Below are 23273 nucleotides of genomic sequence, written 5' to 3'. Positions count from 1 at the left end.
TCCAGTAAATGGCCGTTTTTCCTCCAACTGACCATCTGTCAGTTCCAACACTTGGCAAGCCTTCCTGTGGTGTCCACATCTCCCAGTTTGTCCAGGACTGTCCTGGTCTCAAGCTGGGTTCCCCGAGTCCCAACAAATATCTTCAAAACACTAAAATGCCCTAATTATCAATATTCACCACCCTGTTTGTAATATTTGACTTGTTTTCAGCATTCGGATAGACTTTTAACATGTTCTGTCTCACTCAGTAAAACCTGACCCAAAGTATAAACTTAAACACACCACACATCTGAGTCGTCTGTAAATGTGTCAACCAATCAACGTGTCATTGTTGCAATGAGTCATGGGCAATGATGCTTGCTGCTCTCTAGTAAAACCTGTCCATGCAGAAGATAAAGTCCTTTTCTAAAGAGCTTCACGAGGCCTTGGCTACTCCTTCCTTGGTAAAGTACCCGGCAAAGAAAATGCTGCGTCCATGGATTTATGTTCCACCATCTTGCTAAAAATGCTTATGGTACTCATTTAACTGCATGAGTGCATACATAAACATGTGGTAAACTACGGGCCTGTTTCCCCATAGCGTTTTTTTTTCCCCCGAGAAAACGCTGGCTGTGCGCTGGGGAGCGCTGGGATGGGATCGATTGACATCTGCTAACGCTACGGTAACAGAGGGCTGGCCACACAGCTAATAACAAGCTTAAAGTCCGTAGGGTGATGATGAGCACGACACTCACCAGCAACATTCAGTGTGCGGACAATCTGCTTCCACAAATGCACTTTTCTGTCTCTGTTATGTGAGTTTCCATCTGATGAAGCTCAGGGTAGACAGACACAGCCAGAACAAGCAGTTGTCACAGCCATCAGTTATGAAACACTGTTTTTGGAGACACTTTTACTTTAACTGTTCATAAGAATTCTTGAAAAACCAGCCGACGCCTTCGATTGTGTAAAGAAGACTGGAATTTGTTACAATAGCTGTTTTTTGCAGTGTGAGGTCATGTGACGCAGGTGTTTAACGGGACAATTTGTCTTGATGTTGAGGGGCCGACTCGTTTTGTTTCTCAGACTTTGATGGAAGTTCCCCGTGCGAGTGGATGTGTGTGTCTGTGTGTGTGTGTGTGTGTTTATGGGAGCATTCATTAGCCGGCCTGATTAAATCTCCCAGCCATTACTGCTCTCCTCCCCTTCTAAGCAGGTATTAATCAGCCTGACACCATTCAGTGTCTGCAGGCGCAATGCAACACACCACACAGCCTGTCTGTGTTTCCTTCTGTTTGTCTGTCTTTAATCTCTCTTTACATCTGCCTCCGTCTGTTGCTCATATTCAACAACAGCAGATATTGCAAAAAAACCCTGAATGTGCAGAAGTTTTTATAATGCAGTGAAATTGTTGGTGGCTAGTTTTAGTGTTGGTTATTACTTTATACGAGGTGCAAAATCTGCAGTTTTGTATATCAATCTTTTACAGCAGTAAAACATTACAGAGCCTCCTTACTGTCAGAGTTGTTTTCACCTTTCATTTATCTCAGACAGTGCTGCAGCAGCAGCAGCATGCTTCACATTTACATAGTCGCACACATTTTCCCAGTACAACCACAGTACTCTGTTCTACCCGGCAGAGCTGCATTAGTCTTTGTCTTCTAAACAAAAGCCTTAGAGGAGCAATTTGTAAGATATGGCCAGAATCTGTAAAACATGGGGAAAAAAAGTTCTCACCTAATCAATAAAATGCAAAGAAACAACAGTTGACATTATGTCAAAGTTGTCTAATGAAGTTAGCATGCTAACCAACTAGCCTCTGAACACCTTGTGTAGTATCCACTTTGTACTAGCTACGTGATCTGATAATTAACCAAAATGAACTCACAAAAATCAAGACAGCAGATATTTTTTGACCTATTCTCCTTAGTTAACAGAAAAATACAACAGCGCGCCATCAACGGATTTTCTCTCATAACTCAACTTCAATAAAGCTCAACATTAACAAAATAAAATCAGCAAAAACTTTGCCGTCTTTATTTGTCTTTCCACAATCTTCTCTGGTTCTCTGGAAATAAATCCTCAATTTACTACGTAAGATGTCAGCATATTTTGGCAGTACGCTGCTGAGGCTCCTCTGCTGCTGCACATCTCTCGTCTCTCCCTCTTAGTCCAGGTCAGAGCTGCTGTAAATCGCCTCTGTACTGTATCCCCTATCTTCAAACAGGCATCCATCGATCTCAGAGACTGTGTACAGTCCTAGTCTGGTGTCCAGCCGTGTGCCCCAGCAGAGCACTGTTGACCGTCGTGACTCCCCTGTCATCCGAGGTTGCTGTGCGGGCAGCTAATAGGGCCACTTAGCTCTGACATCAGCCCCCAAACTCCAGTGTTGGTCTGGCTCTAATCATCACAGCATGGCCAGTAATTAAGGGAAAGCAAAACATGTTTTTCAAGGTGGCAGCAAAACAATGTTCAGTTACCTGTATTCTTGTACCTGATAATCAGAGACGTTCAGAGAGAAGTAAACATCATTTCCCGCTCCATGTCGTACCTGACACAAGCCGTCAATCAGAGGTCTGCCCTTGCAACAGAAACATATAATCTACCATTACCAACTTTACAAGAGCATACCTCCCCCCTGCCAAGCCTGAGGCCTCAACTCCAGCTCAGAGGGAGGATCACCATGGCAACAAGAGACCTGAGAGCGAGCCGGACCATCATCCTCGACTCATCAGGACACTGAAGCAGGATGGTGACCACACTCGAGGAAGACTCAACCTATAATGAGCCGAAGCCATGCATCGTGTCCGGGGTAGCATCTGTTCAGCTAGCCTCTGTTCAGTCTCTGCGATTCAGCATTTCTTTTCTATTCATGTTTCATCACTTCTAAATGTAATTACCATAATTAAATGAGATACCATCTCACATTTTCAGAGAAAGACTACGTAAATTAACATATTATTGCATTGAGATTTTATTGCCGCTGCCAGTCCATAAACTGCAGCATTACACTGTTACAGTAAAGTAATGCTGCATGTACGCTGTAATAACTTCAAGGCCAACCCGCTTCAATTAGTGGGTTCTGGAGATTTCCTCCAGGAAGACCACTAAGTGACAGTGATGTCTTGATGCCATCCATGCAACCACTTTGATATAATATCCTGCTGTGCCAGGGAAATCACCCCCTGGCTGGAAGAGGTAGCCGGTTTTGTCCAGGGGAATTCTGGGTAGCACGAGGCCTGCTGTTGGCAACGGAGTGCGAGGTTGTAGTCCAGACTGTGTTCAAACCTCTAACCCTGTGATTGGTGTTATGCTGCAGCTGCCAGAGTCCCGTCAGCAAGAGAAACACAGTGAGTGATTGGGTTGGGATCCAGCTCTCTCTGTCTCTGCAGACCTCTGCTCTCACTTAGCTTTAATTACAGTGACCAGAGTGGAGGATTTACACCAGGCGGCCTCTCTGCTCTCCTGTCGCCCTCTTTTATTCTTTTATCTTTCCCTGCAGACGCTCAGAGTGGCGGCAATTTCACATCTTCTCTCTGGGACAATGAATCGCAGTGCTCACAGTGGCACTTTGTTGACTCTGTGTGTGTGTGTGTGTGTGTGTGTGTGTGTGTGTGTTCTCTCTCTCCAGATGAGGTGACGATGGAGGAGGTTGGTCAGGCTGCCCAGCTGAGGGCTGGAGAACTCATCATCATTGTAGTGGTGCTCATCATGTGGGCAGGTAATATTTCTCTTCAGCGATGCACATTTATCACTGCAGACCTTATAGGAGTCGGCTGTCTGTGGGGCAAATAAGCTCTCTGACTGAGGTCAGAAGAGACACACACACACTGCTGGTGTTATCGTCTCTCTGTGATGACTGTTTTGTGCCCTGCAGTGCTTATAGGATGATGTGATGCTGGTTAAAGGACATTTTTGGTGATCAGGACACATCAAATACAGGTTTAAGTTACGTACACTCCTCCAGATTCTTTTAAAAACAGTGTGTTTTAGTGAGTGAAAGAGCAACAAATCTCATTAAGTTTTTGTTCTATAATTAAGAGGTATTTTAATTGGAAGTGTCTGAGGTTAAACTTCAACCATTCCATGAAATTCAGCAAATAATTATATTCTAAGGTAGAGGGTGTTTTATCTTGTACAGATCTTAAAGCACTTAGAGGTAAATCTGTAATTGGTGATTTTGTTAATTTGGCTATAACTGTCAAACCAAGTGTTGTTTAATACACATCTGGCAGTGAGTGCGTACTGTAGGTATGAAACCATTGCTTTTTGCCTAAACTTAAAGGGGAACTACTGTTTTTTACAACCTGGACCTTATTTCTAGCATAAAATATGATCATTTACTCACCCATATACTTTGGTGTCATTTGGAGTTGTTCGGACGAAATTAGATCCAGTGTAGCGCCGATATATCCATATAATGCGAGTGATCCGGGCACTGAAACACAGCCTCTATATAACGCATTATCTGCCACGAAACTAGTTAATTTCACCAATATTTTGTCATGATACGCTAGTGCTATTCCCCTCTGAGTCCGGGCTCGTCTGTAATCAACATCCGGAGTCAAACTAGCAGTAGCAGCTACAGGTAAACAAGCCGGCTGTCGCGGGTGTGCGCGCAGCTCAGAGACGACATCTTCCAGGTCAGAGGTAGTAGATCAACCTACAGACCCCGGATGTTGACAACAGACGAGCCCGGACTCAGAGGGGAATAGCACTAGCGTATCGTAACAACATATTGGTGAAATAAACTAGTTTTGTGGCAGATAATGCTCATAGAGGCTGCGCTTTGGTGCCCGGATCACTCGCATTATATTGATATATACGCGGCGCTCCACTGGATCTAATTTTGTCCGAACGACGCCAAATGACACCAAAGTTATCTGGGTGAGTAAAGCATCATATTTTATGCTAGAAATAAGGTCCAGGTTGTAAAAAACGGTAGTTCCCCTTTAACCAGACCATAAGCTTAGTGTTGTCACAAGATAAAACAGGAGTCTGCAGCCATGGTAGTAGCTGTCTGTGGCTGTATTTGTGCTTTGACCTTATGCTAACAACAGCATGCTAACATGATTTCAATGACAATACTGTTGAGACATTTAACCCAAAATCACAAAGTCATCCTCATAGTTGCACTAAAATGAAAAATATGGGGTTCACAAAATCTAGCAGGGTACAATGTCCCAATTTAACTCCAATCCACTGGGTAGATGTTGAATTAGTTCACTGAGCAGGTGAAAACTTTGACCTGTTGGTAGCACTAGAGGTAATACCAAAGGATTTTGGAAGTTGTTACGTGCATTTCATGAATATCCAAACTTCATGGCGATCTGTCCAATATTTGATAAGATATTTCGTTAAAAAGTCTGGAGATCACCAAAGTCGTCGGCCTCATCCTGCTCAGTCAACGGCAGCTTTAAACTCGAGAAACGTACACACGCTTACATTTTTTTTACCATCTGCAAAAACTCTGACTCACACATTATAATTAGAACATATTGATGTCAACAACAAAAAAAACATGATGTCAGACACTCTACTCGCCATATTTGGATGATTTAGCGAGAAGCTGCTGCTCAGACACAGAGAGAGAACTCTGATCAAACTTACATCCACTTAAAAGTTCCTTTTTTTTTTGCAATGGAACTAAAACCTCTCTCCATCATCACAACAACTCCTGTTACTCCTGTTAAATCTGTACAAGCTACAGACTACAGCTGCTTCCTATTTAAGCCTCCCAGTCATTATCTCCGTGTTGCAGTTATCATTTTGTGCATCTCAGCACTGTTTTACATTGAAGCAGGTAGCTATAAATACTCCTTCCTAACCCACTTCACCAAGTGTAATGAGATACAAATATGGCCCATATACTGTATGGAATATACTGTAAAATCCAGAACTCCCTCGCCAATTACCCGTTAGAGGACGGGAGGCTGGGAGGGAGATTCAAAGTGAGCTGGAGAGGGAGAAGTGAAGGGAAAGAGTGAAAAACTGAGTCTTGAGAAGAGGAAAAAAGGAGGGCAAGATGGTGAAAAAAACTGAAAGTGAAGGATGCGAATTGTATTTTTCGGCTTTTAATTGGGCCTGTGGGGCATGCTGGGGGATATCACAGTGAGATATCCCATCTTACCCTTTGGTATTGCAGTGATCAGATGAGCAGCGGCTGACATAAGCAGAACAAGCAAGACTGAAGCCCGTTCAGGCCAGATTCCTCCTGCCTTAACCCTGCACACGCCTCTCAGCCGCCATGAATTATTCCCTTTCTTCTATCTCGTGCCTGTTCTGTATCTCTCTCTCAACATCTAGCTCTCCTCTGCCATGTTTTTAATCTTTCTGACTGAAGCTGCCTCCACACGGCTATCTCATCATCAAATCACATCTCCGTCTGCATGTTTCACTGTGTTCATGTCTCTGTTTCTTTCGCTTCAATTTGGTCGGCTTTGTTGACGTATAAAAGGGCAGCTGGATGAATGGAGATATATAAGTCGAACATTTCATCACTTCTAACGTCTGTAACTGAAAGAAATGTGTTGCTTTGTATCAAAATTTCAAGGTTAAGGACTGGAAGCCAAACTCAAAAGAACTCAATGAAGGGAAAAATAAATCAGTATCACAGAGGGTTAATGCAGAAGTAGCTTTAAAGGTGCAATATGTAAGAATTTTAGTTTAAAACGTTCAACAATTAACAAACAATTACTGAAGTTAGCATGCTAACCAGCTAGCTCCGGCCCATCCATTCTCCTAATACCAATTCAAAGCGCCTAGTCTGAACCACTAGCTGCACAGCTAACTGAGCTAACTAGCTAATAACAGCTACAGTTAGCGGTTAATCTGGTAATATGCTATCCCCCTCTTTGTTTGGAGTATGAATTTGAGAGGTGGTCAATTCTTACGTGCACCTTTAAATGCTGCTTTTTGGCTTAAGTCGGGTTCAATTGATGCAATTTCAGAATCCTATTTAAGCTTGTCAGCAAATTAAAGTGTTTCCGATGCAAAAACCGTATTAAAATTGGTAAAACAATTTCCAGCCAGTGCCCACTCACTCGCATGTTCTCAAATGAAGTGAGCTCAGTCATCAGGGAACTGTAGATGTTTAAACTTGCCATCAGTCTCAGCACTCTCAGGATTTCTTAACCATGATAAAAGCTGTGATTGAATTTGTGATTCATTTAATGCTGGCAGGAGAGGGTTCAAAGGCTTCCATGTAGCCCTCTCACATCAGTAAAATCCTTGAAGGAATAGTTTTTTGGAAACATGGTTATTTGCTTTGGTTCCGAGAGATAGATGAGAAGATCAATAGCACTCTCATATCTGTCCAGTAAATATACAGCTCCAGAGAGAGTTAGCTTAGCTTAGCACAAAAATAGGGAACAGAGAGACACAGCTAAGGTAAGCTAACTGCCTGTTCGCTCTAGCTGCAAATCCTAAACTAACCCAGACAAGACAAAAAACTATATATCCTCGTTAAACCCTCAAGAAAAACCCTAAAAGTCCGGTTGCTGCTCTAATAACTGATCTTGGTCTCTGACCTCACCATGGCGGAGAGCAAAAAACGTATTCTAACATAGTTATCATGTCCATTTGTCACCCAGGGGTGATCGCCCTGTTTTGTCGTCAGTATGACATCATCAAAGACAACGAGCCCAACAACAACAAGGACAAAGCCAAGAATTCCTCAGAGTGCAGTACTCCAGAGCACCCACAGGGGGGGCTACTGCGCAGCAACGTCTAAGACCAACCCTGCATAGCCTTGTGCAATAACCAACTCCTCGAACCTCAGGACAGGTGAGGAACAAGAACTCTTTATTGTTCCCTATGTAATACCTCATATAAATACTTTTGTGTCATGTTTTCCATTGTTCCGTTTTGTATACATGCTCCTGCATAGGGCCGTCCTGAATATCATTTGTCGAAGCTTCGACGGCGGGGGGGCAACACGCTGTACTTTACTTTGCTATTAGTGTAATTAATGAGAACCAAGGACAGGAGGGGAGACATCAGCCATCCATCCCCACCTCCAAAGTCTCAAAAGTCAGCTTGAGAAGTGTTTTCCAGGATGGTTTTCCCAGTTTTGAGATAAACGGCATAGAGCTCCTCTATTTCTCCCTTATTATCAGTCTTTTGGCTCTTTGTCAGTGAAGCCCAAGCAACGTCTACTTCCTCTTCAGAGAACAAAAGAAAAAGAATGAAGGGCTGTGTCTGAAATCACTCACCACCCACTACATGGTGGACTATATAGTGAGTTTGCCATTTTGTAGTGCTGTCTAAATGTATAGTGAGATTTATTATACCCTGTGTAGTTGGCTCAAAGTGTCCCTTTGTATAGTCTCTAACCAAACATTATACTGTATACCATCATGCGAAATGGGTGTCCAAGTATTATTTTCATTTGAGCTTACTATATAGTCCACTATGAAGAACTCCCTATGAAGTGAGTAGGGAGTAGTGAATGAGTGGGTCGGACGCAACCAAAGATCGATTACAATGGCAACAGTAAAGTCATGGAAGCATGCAAGTCAGCCTTCTTTCTGCAACAACCTTAATTGTCCTCACAGATATTTGAGGATCGTGTCATGTCAGGGACGTGCTTTAGCCTTATATGAAGCATATATGCTCTTGCCATTGTTTCCAATTCTTACAATATCTGAACTGTTGCTGTCCTTTGTGTCTCATCAAGTCCAGTAAATGTGTTTCTTCCAGACCCTGAGACCAACAGAAAGCCATTCTCAGACACCATAGTACTGAGGAACTGATAAACCATTACAGCAACTCTTCTCTACACAACGAAGAACTCTTTAATAATGTCACACAGAGTGAACACAAAGCTGAACTTGCAGAAAGGCTCAAACAGGACTCAGAAGAGGACTAAACTGCATTCACTTCTGTTGTGACCAACACTGGACACAGCCGATAAAGACACGAGACATGCGATGGCTGTCAGTCAAGGAAACGGAGGGGACGTTAACTTCTTCTCGACAAGAACTGCTTGATTCATACGTTCTGGTTACTCTTCATCAGTGGCATCGAATCCAAGGAGCGGATCATCGCACATGAATGTCTGAGTGGATTTTTTGTTTTGTTCTCTTCCACTTCAGGTTTGTATCTCTGGTCAGAGATGGCATAAGAAATGTAGGTTGCCTCGTAAGAATGGCTTGAATAGCTTCAAGTCCAGGTAACAGTCAGCACACAACTCAACCGATCTCTGTTTAACACCGAGGACTTTCTCTTTTTTCTATCTCTCCATCCACAGTCACTTCTTTCCGTCTTTATTACAGCCCTTTGTGTAGCAGCTCATCCCTCTCTGTCTGTGTCGTGTCTCCCTTCGTTTGGTGCTCGTCCTGTTGTGATTGTTTGAGCCCTCACAATCCCAATCTTGAGTATGAGATCATTTTGTTATTGGGTCAGAAAAATAGCACACTGAGTCTCGACTCCTGCCTTTCTCTCTCTCTCTCTCTCTCTCTCTCTGTGTGTCATCAGTGAAATGATGCAAATGTTTCTCTCTCTGTTTTTACAGCGCTCCGTATTTTCTTTGAGTCGGACGATGCCGTCTGAATTCAGCCACGGTTCAGACAAAGTGTGTCTCATCGCTCCAAATCAAACTTTTACGACTTTACAAAATCCAGAAGTTAACTCCGCTGTCAAACTTTAAAAAAAGACTGACATGGCTGTAAAATGACTGATTTCGGTTCAGATTGAGGTTTATTGTTCATCACTGCATATTCAGCACCATATGCCGCCTGTGGTCTGCAACAGGATGTGCAGGGAATAAGGATGGAGATATGCAGGGCATTACTCCTAATGAAATGTATACACTGGGCAGAGTTTGGCTGGGCTTCCTGTCTGGTTTGGCTGCAGACCAGCAGCGATGGCAGGCTGTGGAAGGAACACAGACGGACCTCTCAGCTGTGTGGCTGAACCCTGATTTGAAATTTAAACCGTTTTCTCTCTGAACTGTCATTAACGTGCAGCATAAGTGGTCTAAGAGCGTGATGGGATAGAGGTAGATGTATAAAAGCCAGGTGTGAATTCTCTAGAAGCTCTGCAGCTTTGATCGCCCCGACTGCCAGCACTATAGAGCTTTCTGACTGGCAGTATAATTAAAACTTACATTAACTTACTTTTTATAATCCCTTCAGGCATATAAAGTCATCATACTGAGCCACATCATACCATGAACATGCAGTGTTTCCTGCAGAGGTTGCTGGGAAAACGATTATGGGTGATACTGCTCGGTGGACCCAGCATATGTAATTTAATAATAACTGACGCTTTGGCAGCACTTACAAGGCTTTAGAAGCGTGAGCTACGTGTGCTAAGCAATAATAATAGTGTTAATAGGATTCACTCTGCAAAGTGGCTAACCTTGATATTTTTAAATGAATGATATGCCGTACCGATCGCTCTAAAAAGGAGGATTAGAGTCCTGTTATAATGGAAATCGCCGGTTCTCCATTAAGTGAATAGGAGTCGCACCCATAATTCATGCAAGGTATCATGAAAGGCTAGGAATAAGGTGGATAAAAGGATATCTGCAGGTGTGAATGCAGAATGTGTCAGCGAGGGACAATGTTGGCATATGAAACATGCTGTTTTCTGTTTGGAGTCAGACTACTATTGACCAATCACGTTTGAGCGAGCTCTGGTTGCGTGCAGGTAAACACTGCATGTGAAAGCAGACGGAACACATTGGCAGAAATACAATCTCGTAAACTATCTGCCGTCGTCTGACAACATTTCTCTTTTTGTTAGATTTTTAAAATGCGTCTGCAGATATCTGTTTTAAGAGGCTAACTGATTCGTTGTCATGATGGTTTCTGAGCTTGCTAATCAGACTGTAGACACCGCTGCACGGGGAGGAAGTCTTCAGATGCTCACTGGCTAAACCAGAACCCCTCGAAACATTAGCTGTTGCCTCTAGAGCAGAAGCGCCCAAACTATTTCCCTTGGAGGACCAAAACATAAACTTAATGGTGAGCCGTGGGCCAAAAGCAATCACCTAATAACATACAATAATGTTTTGTTATAATGCCAAAATGGTACTGGGACTGAAGTTCCCTTAACTGACTGACTTCCTGCACAAAGTGTCACTCTAATTAGGCATCCTACATATTTAAAGAGCATTTTCTCATACAAAAAATAAAATAACTAACTGATTAATGTTATACTTGTTTTTATTAGTTTACTTTTTACACTGGAAACATCTGGCGGGCCAAATCAAACCTTACAGCAGGCCGGAAATGCAAGACAAATGGATAGATTAATCAATGAGGAAAGTCTTCATCATTTGCAGCCCTAATTCACAAGCACGCTCGGACATCCTTTTATGAAAGGAGAGATCGTAGCGTTAAAATTCATAACTTCCCCACTTATGTAGTTACCACTTCATCAAGGGCTTTATGTGAAGGAGGAAAGGACTTTATCAGAATTATGCAGCGAACGATAAAGCTTCATTATCGTCAGTGGGGCTTCCTGTTCAATTATGATGTACTTTCCATATAATTGCAAATATATTGGACCCCAACCCCTGAACACTGGCGCTCACCAGTTGAGTTCACACGAAAGTCAAGACAGAAAAACACTGCGAAGCTGAACTCAGCAGAGTTGCAGCCGTATTAGAGATAATGAGTGAATGTGTGAATGCCTGGCTGGTTGAGATGACTGCTAATCAGCACCACATACATACACGCTGGATTTAAACACTGTGCAGAGAGAGACAGCCATTACTTTCTCATCTCAATCATCAGCTCTGCCAGCACACCAAACCCTCACCCTGCCATCCATTTTTCACCCTCTGCCTTCGTTATCCGCCTCCCTCTCCCCCCCACCATCTCCAGCCACCCTCATCCGCCTTCATTCCCCCATTTACGACTTTCCCCTTTCCATCCCTTTGTCGCAGTGCTCTCTTTCCCATATATCACTCCACTCTTCCTCGTTTCTCCCCTTCACCAGTCTTGTCCTCACCCCCCCCCCCCCTCCAGCTTCCCTCTCCCCTGTTTCTCATTATATCCACTCTCAGACTCCCGTTAGCCGCCTTCTCCCTCTCCGCATCAGCTCTTCTCTCTCTCATTCGGCCCCGGCCCACTGCCTATCCCCCGCTCCTCTGCTCATTTATCACCTCTTCGTCTCAGACCGGCCTGGATGGACACTCTACCTGGTAAACAAGTAAGGCAAAATGGACTAGAGGGAGAGGGAGAGTGAAAGAATTGATGAAAGAAGGCGAACTGGCAGGAAAAGTAGAGATAAGATAGGTGAGGAAAAGTAAGCACCTTTTTACACTATTAGTAAGCACACACCTTAAGGTTTTATATGTGGTTTGAAAATGGTATAACATTTGAAAACATCAGATATAAGAAGGACTCGTAATTGACCATTCATTATGGTTTGAAATTGGATTGTATGGATTACTCTTCATATTCAAGCTTTGTTACAAGGGCTGTAGTCTGAGTGATATTCGGCATTTAAAGAGTTTGGCAGGTGATGTCTTTTATTGTAGCATTTCCAAAACCAAAGGCACAAGAGAAAAAGTGCAAAGAATTGATTAAACAGCCTAACGTTAGCATGGCCGGCTAACTAGAGCACTAGCTAAGGCAGTGACCAAGAGTGTAACCTCCAAGGCCAAGAAATGCATCGCTGACTAACTATGATGTATTATTTTTAGTGGTAACCGATTACGTAAAAATAGATTTAAAAAAATCCACATTTACCACAAACACATCCGCTACGTAGCATTTCCTCACTGTGTGGGAGCCATTCCTGGTTGTTGTCAGCTAAATTTTAGCTTAGACTGAACTAAAGACAATGTTTGAAAGTAAAGACAAGAAGGCCTACATAAGAAAAGCAGCAAAGCAGTGCTATGTTCGAAGAAATAACCGTCAGCTTACACTTTTCCTTATCAATAGCAGGAGCACCACACTGAAATACAAGAAAAAATGTTGTATTTTTATTTTATTTCCGTTTTACCTGAGATATGTAGTAGTCTGTTAGCATGATATCATATATGTCATGTGCATATTCAAGGCCCTTTTACTAGGCTCTTAAAACGAGATGGCTGGAAACATTGAAGAGTGATCCAGAGACGGTGTTTCCAACCAGGATCATCACTATGTTCCCCGCTTTGTATGTGACTTTGTATGTGACCTTTTTTAAAAAAAAAAGGGTCCCATGTTCCCCGCTGTTCACCCAAAGGGTCCTATGTTCCCCGCTGTTGCCGGTTGATGAACAAACCAGGGAACATAGGACCTTTTTTGGGAAAAATGGGGAACATAGGACCCGGGAAACATAGGTACGCTCCCATTTTCAGCCAACATGGATTTTACATTAGCTTAACCAGCTAGCTAGCCACGGCTGATATAATTTGCCAGTGGTAGGTGTCATTTTAATCGACAGTAGCTCATTTTCCTCATTTGTAAAAAATGAAAGGCAAAAAGCCCTCCAGAACAAAGCTACATGTAAAAGAAAATGGTCAAAGAGTAAGCTGACACCTCGTGAAAATCTTGTCTTTGTTGACCTCCAGTGATTTAACTCCTCACCTTGTTGCAGTGATGTACAGGTGTGCTCCAGGACACCATCTGGTCAGAGGTGATCAGGCTTGAAACTTCCAACCACAGAGGGCTGATAAACACTGCTTTTCAGTCTGGTGTTAAGTGACTCTTACCTGTAGGACAAAGGTGAAAATAATCAACAGATTCATGCACAAATCTCTCAAACTATAAGAACGAGTTTAAGACAAACGCATCGAGAGAGAAAAGACATTTAAAAGGATGAATGACTGCTTGGAATCAATAAGTGACTCAAGTTTGCGGTCTATTAAATCAAGCTGGTCGTAGAGAGAAACCACCTGACATTGAGAAAGAAATGATCTGCACAGAAACAAAGACAAAGTGTCTGAAAGAGCCGACTTGGGATTCTTGAAGCATTTGATACTTGAAGCGTTGACAGAAGTGGGGCATCACGGCTGGCCTGTAGCACACAGCAGAATTAAAGAACAAGCGTCGAGACAAAGTAGACGCTGGGGATCTGAATGTCAAGCTTATTCCAAAGGGAGTGTAGCTGGTAGCGTCTGAGGGAGCCTGATAGAAGCTGGAGTCAGAGTGGCAGTTGTTGCTCCATATGTACAGACGGACCAAGTGGAGGGAGACTCAGCAGGTTTGATATTTTTAAACTGTACCCCTCTTCCTGTTAACTAGGACAGGGACCATGTTGGCATGAAAACTCAACTTATAAAAGTAACTTGCTACTGTTTCCGTAAGAGGCCAGTATCCATAGATACTGATGTAGAAACCCAAGTCTAACTTGTAGCATCATGTAGCATTGTGATTACAAGGTTTGGCCACTATGTCAAATTGGCTTCAATGCCTGGTGCTGTTCCTGGGGGCTTGGATCTTGGATTTATATAATAACTAGATACCAGTTGCAAAGATGTAGCCAATTCAAATCGATGAGAACTGCTTGCCCAGAGCATACGCCAAGAAAGCTTTATGGCTGCTGCGTTTACTTCCTGGTTATGCAACCCATTGAATATGCGCAGTAGAGTTTCCCCCGCTGGCCCCGCCTGCGAGTTCCCGCTCGGCTCGTAAACTTTACATTGAAGGATTTTTAAATCACTTTTCTCAGCTTATTGGATGTTTTACAAATATAAAACCTCCATCGATCAAACATGTATAATAGTAAGAGTCGACCTTAGTTCTTGGTGTCTCGTCAACAGTCTTACAGACGTGGTTAGAATACGCCCTCGGGGCAGCGCTACTTCTTCATCCCCTCCTGTTGGACGTAGGGCAGCCTGGACGCAGTGACTCACTATCGCTTCTTGAGGTAGAAAGTGGTGTTACAGGAAGAGGCTAGCTGGGTAGCATCCTACTACAGTAGATGTCTCTGCAACACAATGCATATGTTTCTTGAAGTAACGTTATGTTTTGATAATTCATACATAAAGCTGCTTCAACAGTCGACTAACGACAGTTGTGTGGTCAGGATTAAAACTGGGGACGTCATCTTGTAACACAGCTGGATAGCTACCTCGCTACTTCCATGAGTGGCATCAGATATGCCAACAAGCATGGATGAGAATGATGTAGCTGTTCAAGTTGTACATTAGAATAACTTTGGTCTCTCTTTGTGATCGAACAAAGGAAAGAAACACTGTTGATGTTCCTGCATCAAAATGACAAAGTGAACTTTTCTAAATTTCTTACTAAGCTGGGTCCTGTGGGGTCAACATTATCTGGATCAGTGAGCATTAATCTGATAAAGTGGGTGATAAAAGCCTGAATGTGCTTACCAGCCGTAATACTATAGAACCTGAAGTGGTAATTTTCCTGTAGTGGTCTAATCCAAGCACACATACACACACACTTAAACACTCACTCATGCACCAAGCCCATTCTCCGGCTGGCTGCGGTCCAAACTGACACATTGGGGGGAAACAGCAGAAGGCAAGTCTGGCCCAGACAGCTCTGTCTCTGTCTATCTGAGGCTGCAGGAGGCGACTCAACAGCTGCTCAAGGTGAACATCCAATGAGGCATGTGCGAAAATTGAGCCCGAGACCGGCAGTGAGACGTAAAGACAGACACAAAGAGAGAGAGAGAGACAGGAAGAGAGACGGGACGATGAGTCAGAGAATCAGAGGGTATGAAATTGGGAGTGACAGACACAGAGGGAGAGAGAGGATCATGACACCCAGTGGGGTTTGCAGTGTCGAAGCTCAAAGTTCAGTCCGGTGTGATCAGATGTTTGAATCTTTACAGGTGTGTAAGTGGGTTGTGGAAAAATGTAGACACAAAGTGAGTCCAGATTTGACCTTTCGGGCTCGCCATTGAAGGAAAAATGAAAGTAATGTTGACAGAATTTTATTTGGAAACCATAAACGGAACCATAATGCATCATCACGACGGCCGAATATTATCTAATCAATGATTGCACCACTTTGTTCCCATGCAGGTCCTGGAGGCAAATTGTATTTGCTGCCGGCAACTTTACCATAACGTAGAGGTTTAAGTGATAAGCATCCCTGGGTTGTTTTTTTCAAACAAGTGTTTGTTTGCCTTTGCAATCTCTCCAAAGTAAGATTATTTCATTTGTATGGATGTTTAAGGCCCTCAGTACTTAAATAAAAAAATAAAACTATAAGACGAGAGATATCTTAACATAATAAGTAATCCCATAGTGCAGTTTGTCCCCCTGCGACGCCGTGAGCTCCTCAATAACCCCGGCCTTAAACCAAATTCGTGCTTATCTAATCATCATGTGCCAGCGGAGGACTGCAGAGTGGTTCAAGTCATCCCGTTCACACTGGTTTGCCTGTACTGTAGGTGACTGGCTGAGTGACTATTGAGAATGTTCACCCTAAGGTCCTGCACATAGTAAAGAATAGGGCCGTTTACTTATGGCATATATTTGTACTTTGTGTCGAAGCAAATAACCAAGAAGCATGGATTTACAGCCGAATAATGGAGTCAGTGTTTTATGTACAATCATGACGTCTGTGTTTGAGCCATTTTGATGTTCATGGGATAAAACCTGTTCATGAGGGCTAGCATGACTCTGCTATCGTTCACAACCATGGTATATATATATACACTATTTCTATGGAAATATAAATGTCTAATTATGTATTAACACAGGAAAGAAATAAAATATTTTCAATGCACCATTTATGTGTCTGGGTGTTTACTGTCCATTCTATCAGCCGGAGAAATGACCTTTATTCTTGTGTTGGAAAATATACACAGAAAAATATACATACAATTTACGTAGTCTTAAAAAGATGAAGTTCAAAGTTCATTCTTCTGAGTAAATAATCTCACCGCAAAGTCCATTTATTCATCGGGAACCTTTACACACATCCCACACTGATCCAGCATTATTCCTTAAAAATGAAAATTAAATCAATTGAATTCTACTCACCCACATGCTGATAGAAAGTCAGGTGTAGTTTCGAAGTCCACAAAATGTTTCTGGAGCCTCACAGCAAAATAGCATTTCAGCATTCTCTCTGAAGTACATGGGGACTTGTTTTAAAATGTAAAATAAATGAATTAATAAATAAATAAAAGCACAAATCAGCTCCATGCAGCTTGTCTGCTGCATTCCAAGTCGTTCAGTCGCGCTAACGCTTTTAGTTTAGCAGCTACTGTGAAGAGTGAATAACATTCTCTAATCAATTTGGGACCTCGGGGCTTCTGGTGACTTGGATTACATTTGACAAGCTTGATGGAGCCATTTTATATGTATTTGTTTATTTAAGTTGTTTTTTTGTTTTACATTTTGAAACAAGTCCCCAGCTACTTGAGTTGTTCAGGAGAACGCTGCAGCACTGTTCCACTGTGAAGCTCCAGAAACTTCAGCTGACTTTTCATCAGCATTTTCACATTTGAGTGAACTTATCCTTTAACTAGAAGTGATGAATCATAAGAGTCGACACACAGGCGACCTGCATGACGTCCAGTGGAGACGAGGTAGTTGTCGCTTCATGTTGGCCTGTATCTGATCTAAATGGAGGACTAGTTTTGGCTCCATGTATCAGATACCCTTAAGAGTTTGTTAGTGTTCTCTCTTTGAATGCTAATGAAGGGTGAGGGTGGCCCAAAGTGGCCCCCAGCATATGGGGCGTGACAAGGTTAGATTACGATGGATGTGGCCCAGGTCTTCAAACCCAAGGCTGGTTTATGAGGCCGGATCTGCAGCCGCTGTGCATCAACATAACAACCCCTAACACTCGCACACACACTGAGTCGCTCCCGCCCGTCCTGGGCATCCTGTGGAACAGAAAACATAAATTAGACTGCGGCTCCGGAGAGTATTCAACCGCAGGTGTTCGCACACTTAGGCCCACGCGCACGCACAAGCTAATGGTGTTGTGTCAAATAAAAGGGTGATATCTGCTTTCTAATGAATGGGGTAAACAGTAGTGACAGATGATGACTCAGTAGATTGTCAGAGGAGGCTAATGGAGCCTAATGATGCAGATGCTTTTGTTCCTGGTTCTAGCCTTGGATGGCAGTGAGAGCTGAAGTCTGTCTGATGCGACGTGGACGTCAAAACGAAGACGAGGACACACACACACACACTCACATACAGTACACGCAGTATAAACTCAGCTCCTATCCAAGTCTTTATAGTCCCCTTGATCTCTGCTCCTCTCTCCCTCTGCCCTCGCTGCTGTTAATCGGAAAATCTAGTTGGAGGAACAATGCAAAATTAATGTCACCATTTCTCCATCCAACCGCTCCGATACATTACAGCTGGCAGGTCACATTATGCAGGAATTTTACGGGACATGTTATTTAAGAATTAAGAATCACATCGATCACAGCCGCCACAGATTAATCTTCTTCGAGGCTAAACCTATGGATTAGTTAGCTTAAATGTTTATTCGATGCTGAGCCAGTTTTACTGCAGTGCTTGTCTCAGCTAAACAACAACACCGAGCACACGCCGGTGAAGTTGTTTGTGTGGAGTGACATAACCACTGTATACCCTCTCTGACCGCTGCAGAGTCTGTTTACCCATGAGATTTGGCCTTTTGAGTGAAAGACAAGAAACTTCCAGGCATGTCTCTGTCAGCCTGTACTCTTCATGTGTACGTTAACAGGGTTATCTGTATGTACGTGCGTGTGTGTGTGTGTGTGTGTGTGTGTGTGTGTCGGCTCTGACAACATATTTGCCCTTTGTGCATTTGCCTTAATGCATGTCAGCTACAGGAAAAGTGCAAAGGCGACGAATAGCTTGACATGATGGATCAGAAGACTAGCATCACTCATGTTTGTACGATAATGCTCGAGCCAGGGGGCGGTTAGCATAGCTTAGCATAGACTTAAATTTGCTAGCAGTAAGTAGACAAATGAAAAAAAATAACACTTTGTGAGTTGTTTAGAGATACGATACTAAACAACAACGTATCTGTCCGCACACTCAAGGTCAGGGTTACATGCTGGTATTCCGACATCCCAAAATTCCGACATCCCAAAAGTCCGACATACCGCCATTCCGACATACCACTATTCCGACATGCGAATGTCCCGGCATTCCGACAAAGTTTCACCATAATCCGCGACCCATAACCCTAACCCTAACCCTTTTAAAAGATGTGTCGGAATGGCAAGACATTTAAAAAAGAAATAAATACCACCATTCTGACCTTAGGAGGCAACAGATGTTGGAATGATGGGATGTTTCATTAAAGGTTTAAGTTTTGCCATTCCAACAATTAGGGCCTAATGTCGGAATAGCGTTATGTCGGAATGGCGGTTGCCTCCCCAAGGTCGGGATGCACTTTGCCTAGCTTAGCATCATGACTAGAAACGGGGGGAAGCAGCTAGCCTGGCTCTGTCCAAAGGTAACAAATACACCTGCCGACACCTCTAAACTGGCTGTAACACACTGTGGTGGTTTTAAGGGGAGATATTTGCCTGTTTCTTGACCATGAGTAGAGACTTCCTGGAGTTGGTGTTACACTGAGAAGCAACCTGCAGACTCTAGGAAGTCACTGCAAAAAAACCCCCAAAAAAAACAAAACCCTGGATTAAACAAACAAGATGTAATGTGTTATTTTGATCTCAAGGGAAGATGTGTCCATGCTAGCTGATGATGGCATAGATAGTAGGGGGAAAGGAGAGAGACTGCAGTGAAATAACAGAAAGAACTGAAGTTTCTGGTGAGTTCTGAGTGAGTTCTGCTGCTCGTTGTTGCAGTCAGGTTGAGAAGGGAGAGTGAAGATAAATCCACTTTTAATACCATAAAGTTTAAAACAAACTTTGTGCAATCCTTGACTCTGGGGGTTTGTTCCTCCAGAAGCTCCAGGCTCTGCCCACGGCACGGCAGCTGTCTGCCAAGGTTATACTAGTGGGTCGCTCATTAATCCAAAACACTGGTGCCTGTCCCTCTGCTCTGTTCTGTCAGTAGAGCTGTCAGTCTGTCTCTATAATCCTATTTGAATATCATTCCTTATTATTTTAAGTATTTGGATTATATACAATTTTTTGTAGAGTTTGGAATTCTAACATGGGCTCTTATGGGGTTTGCCTCAAGTGGCCATTTGAGGAAGTGCAGTTTTTGGCGCTTCTGCTTGTGTTTAATGGACAGATATAAGAGTGGTTTACTAACTCTTCCAGAGAAACCAAATATTGTATAATTGTCAAACTTTGCCTTTTAATCATTCATAGATTTCAGATCCAGAGTCCATATCCACACCTTGTTTTTCTGTCCCTGCAAGATGAGGAAGAATACAGGTGGGATGTTGTCTGCTGGTTATCTGATTTCTGTATACAGTCTCTATATAATACACTCAGGTTTATAGGAAGACAGTTTTTACTCTCTTGTAATGTTTCTTTGAGCAGGCCTGATGAATAAATGTGCAGAAAGAGCCTGAATAATTTCACCACCCGAAACTGAATACACTTTATGTGTCAGTCTGGCTTCCCTTTTTGTGTTGGTATATTTCTACTAACTGTACCTTATATATCGCTGCTTTTATCGCCCCTCAGTCACTTGACCTTGATGCCAAAAACTCACTTTAAGTCTTTATCCCTTACTGCCATTTCAGTGTGTATGTGCCTACAGTATCTGTTCCCTTTCTGACAGAGAGGAGACTTTTGGCTGGCTGTATCTCACTGTGCATGCTTTCATCAGACTTACAAAGAGAGAGACAGAGAGTTGGAGCTCCCTTTGAGGAAAGACTGTTAAATAATGCAGGTGGTTAAGTAAGCTTGTCGGGACGAATTGTAAAAACGCGCCTGCTTCACTGAGCCAGAGCCTGTTAGAGAGGGAAGGGAGGTGGGGGGGCTGCGTGACTTTCAGCCCTCCAGAGTCCTGTTCACGCACACGGGTCGAATACAGAACGTGGGCAGCTGTGGCGAGGGAGCCAGACAGGCTGAAGTCCCCGTGTGCTGCTCCCCTGCCATCGTGTTCCCTGCTGCTGGTTTATAGATCAGTCTGACAGAGCCAGCACTGGTTTTTACTCATTATGACGACCTCTCTGTCTGAGATAATAAAGTTGTATTTATTGACCTTTTCTATCACTTTGAATTTAGGAGGGAGCAGGAAGAGGACTGGACAGAATCAGACATGGTGTAACATCATCGTCTGGCAGTGGAGATTACAAAGGGAACCGTCTAGTTCCAGAGCTGAAGATGTGACCAGCATCAGATGCTGATACTGACTCAGATGGCTCATCCCAACTGTACTGTGCTGGCTCCACTTGGTTGGATGGTACAGGGCTGCCCCCTGCTGCTGGGAAAAACAAACTGCACCTTCATCTCCTCAAGACGACATTGTCAGTAGTCAGTATGTCATTCCATATCCAGGAACAGTGGTGGAAGAAGGACTCAGATCGTTCAAATAAGTAAAAATACTGATGCAACAAAGTAAATATATATTATATCTATTTATACACTGATTCATCAGTATGTAATGGAGCTAGTTTTCTAACCACTTAAGATAGTCTAAACAAATGGTCATATGAGAATACTAAGGGGTCGTGAGATGATTAATGTTGTAGAAAAATAAAAACAGAAAACAAACAAAACAAAGACAAATTGCTAAACAAATTTATATTTATTTCTGGGATTATGCTCTAATCTTTTTGTTTTGTTAAATTGTTATTAATTAAAGCCCTTTAGGCCTCCAACAGCTATTAAATTAAACTATGCGAGTAGTTTAGATGTGAAATGTCCGTTTGGTGCAACATTTTACAGCTTATACACTTCTGAAATATGACAAATAGCCCAGAGTAGACACTGCTTTTTTTGTCAGGAAAAGTTCCCTCTCGATTAGTTTAATGTGTTGGATTTTATAAGCTTATGTTTCTTAATGTAAAATCTTAATCTGAAACTTAACTTTTAATAAACGAAAGAGGAGTGGAAAGTATATTAGCCGGTGAAACACAGCGGAGTAAAAGTAGAAAGTACAAAACAATGGAAATACTCAAGTAAAAAGTCGACAAATGTACTTGTTGTAAATGAACTTTGTTACTTTCCACTGCTGCACAGGTCGATCCAAGGGTGAGGAATCATACAAAAAAGACAAATTAATAAAAACTCAAATTTAGCAGAAGTTGACACAAGCCCACTCAGACATTAGGGGAACAGAGACATGAGGGGGGAAACAAGATGAAAGCGAGAATATCCACAGTAACCTTAAAGCTGTCGTGTTGTGAATAAAGGGTGGAGACGATGGAGACGCTGACTGAGAAACGTACACATTGATCCAAACATGTACGTCAAACAGCAGGTGGTTTGTAAAGATCCTACCTATGTAAATTCATTCAGGAAACATCTGTTTCAGTTTTTTTTTAACGTGGCTTTTGAGGTTTTCCCACAGGTACTTTACATCGTTTCAAGTTTGTGAAAAGAGACATATATGGACATGTGCCATTGAAAATGCTTGAATTTATACATTTTGTGCAAGAATAGAAGGTGAGGTTCTTCTGATTATTTTTTCTTTTACTTAATATTGGTAAATAGGTTACATTCTGCTGTCTGCATGTGTTTCCTGGAGTTTTCTCTCTCCCTCTCTTGAATTGCTGTCTGAGCTTCTAAGCATCCTGTGAGCTCTCATAATAATTCTCAGTGTTGTATCAATTAACCTTGATTCATGTCTCAGACTATGCTGTGCTGTGTCGGGTCCTTGGGCCTGTGACGTTATTGAAAAGAAGGTGTGAGTTTAATGTTTTCTTGGTCATATTCTAGTTATACTGTTTTATTGTATTTAAATAATTTGAGACCTTTTAATCTGTTTTATACTTTTTAATTCAAACGTATGAAAGGCACTATACCAATAGTTAACTATCAGCTTCATTTGCAGATTGACTTATGGAATTGAAGATGTTCAAATTGACATTTTTAGGAAGTTCAGAGATAATTTTTTACTTTAAGGCTACAAAAACATGTACTTCATTGAGCTTGTGTTAAAACTGTCGAGAAGCAAGTCTGAACCCTGATTCCAACAACTCATTCTCTATTATTCTTACACCCAGTATGTGAATGTAGTCATTGTGTTGTTAATAAATGACATCAACACACCAAAAGAGTCAATGTTTTTACTCATGAATATATTTAATTCTGTATTTGCTGGTGGATTACAGTGCACATGAAACGGCCATAAAGGAATCTGATGACCTTGAACACATCACGGCTTCTGTCAAGAGAACACTGATACACTGCAGCGAGCCACTGCTACAAAGAGTTCATATAAATAAGTTGATTTTTTTATGAATGAAACGAAGAGGTGAGGGTTTAATTCAGACCTCTGTACAGACTGTCTCAACAGGCCTTAATAACAGCAGGACAATCAGACACAC

At 42.4% G+C, this 23273-nt stretch overlaps 1 protein-coding gene across 5 annotated transcripts in view; it reads left to right on the top strand.

Annotated features, from left to right (window-relative positions):
- fndc5b (fibronectin type III domain containing 5b) overlaps positions 1–22994 on the top strand; it is a 31263-nt gene extending 8269 nt beyond the window's left edge. For 3 of the 5 annotated variants that reach the window (XM_084380376.1, XM_084380374.1, XM_084380378.1), the window contains 3 exons: positions 3611–3700; positions 7572–7764; positions 8680–16628. In XM_084380376.1, coding sequence (XP_084236502.1) covers positions 3611–3700; positions 7572–7711 — 230 coding nt within the window. In that variant the 3' untranslated portion in view covers positions 7712–7764; positions 8680–16628. Of the gene's footprint in view, positions 1–3610; positions 3701–7571; positions 7765–8679; positions 16629–21006 lie in introns of those variants that run through there. The other 2 variants (XM_084380375.1, XM_084380377.1) reach the window with 2 other exon arrangements.
- The last annotated feature ends 279 nt before the right edge of the window (positions 22995–23273 follow it).

Source organism: Pagrus pagrus, assembly GCF_965226575.1.
Source record: "Pagrus pagrus genome assembly, chromosome: 17".
NCBI lineage: Eukaryota > Metazoa > Chordata > Actinopteri > Spariformes > Sparidae > Pagrus > Pagrus pagrus.
Note: the sequence above shows the minus strand (reverse complement) of the source record. Positions and strands in the feature narration are given on the sequence as shown.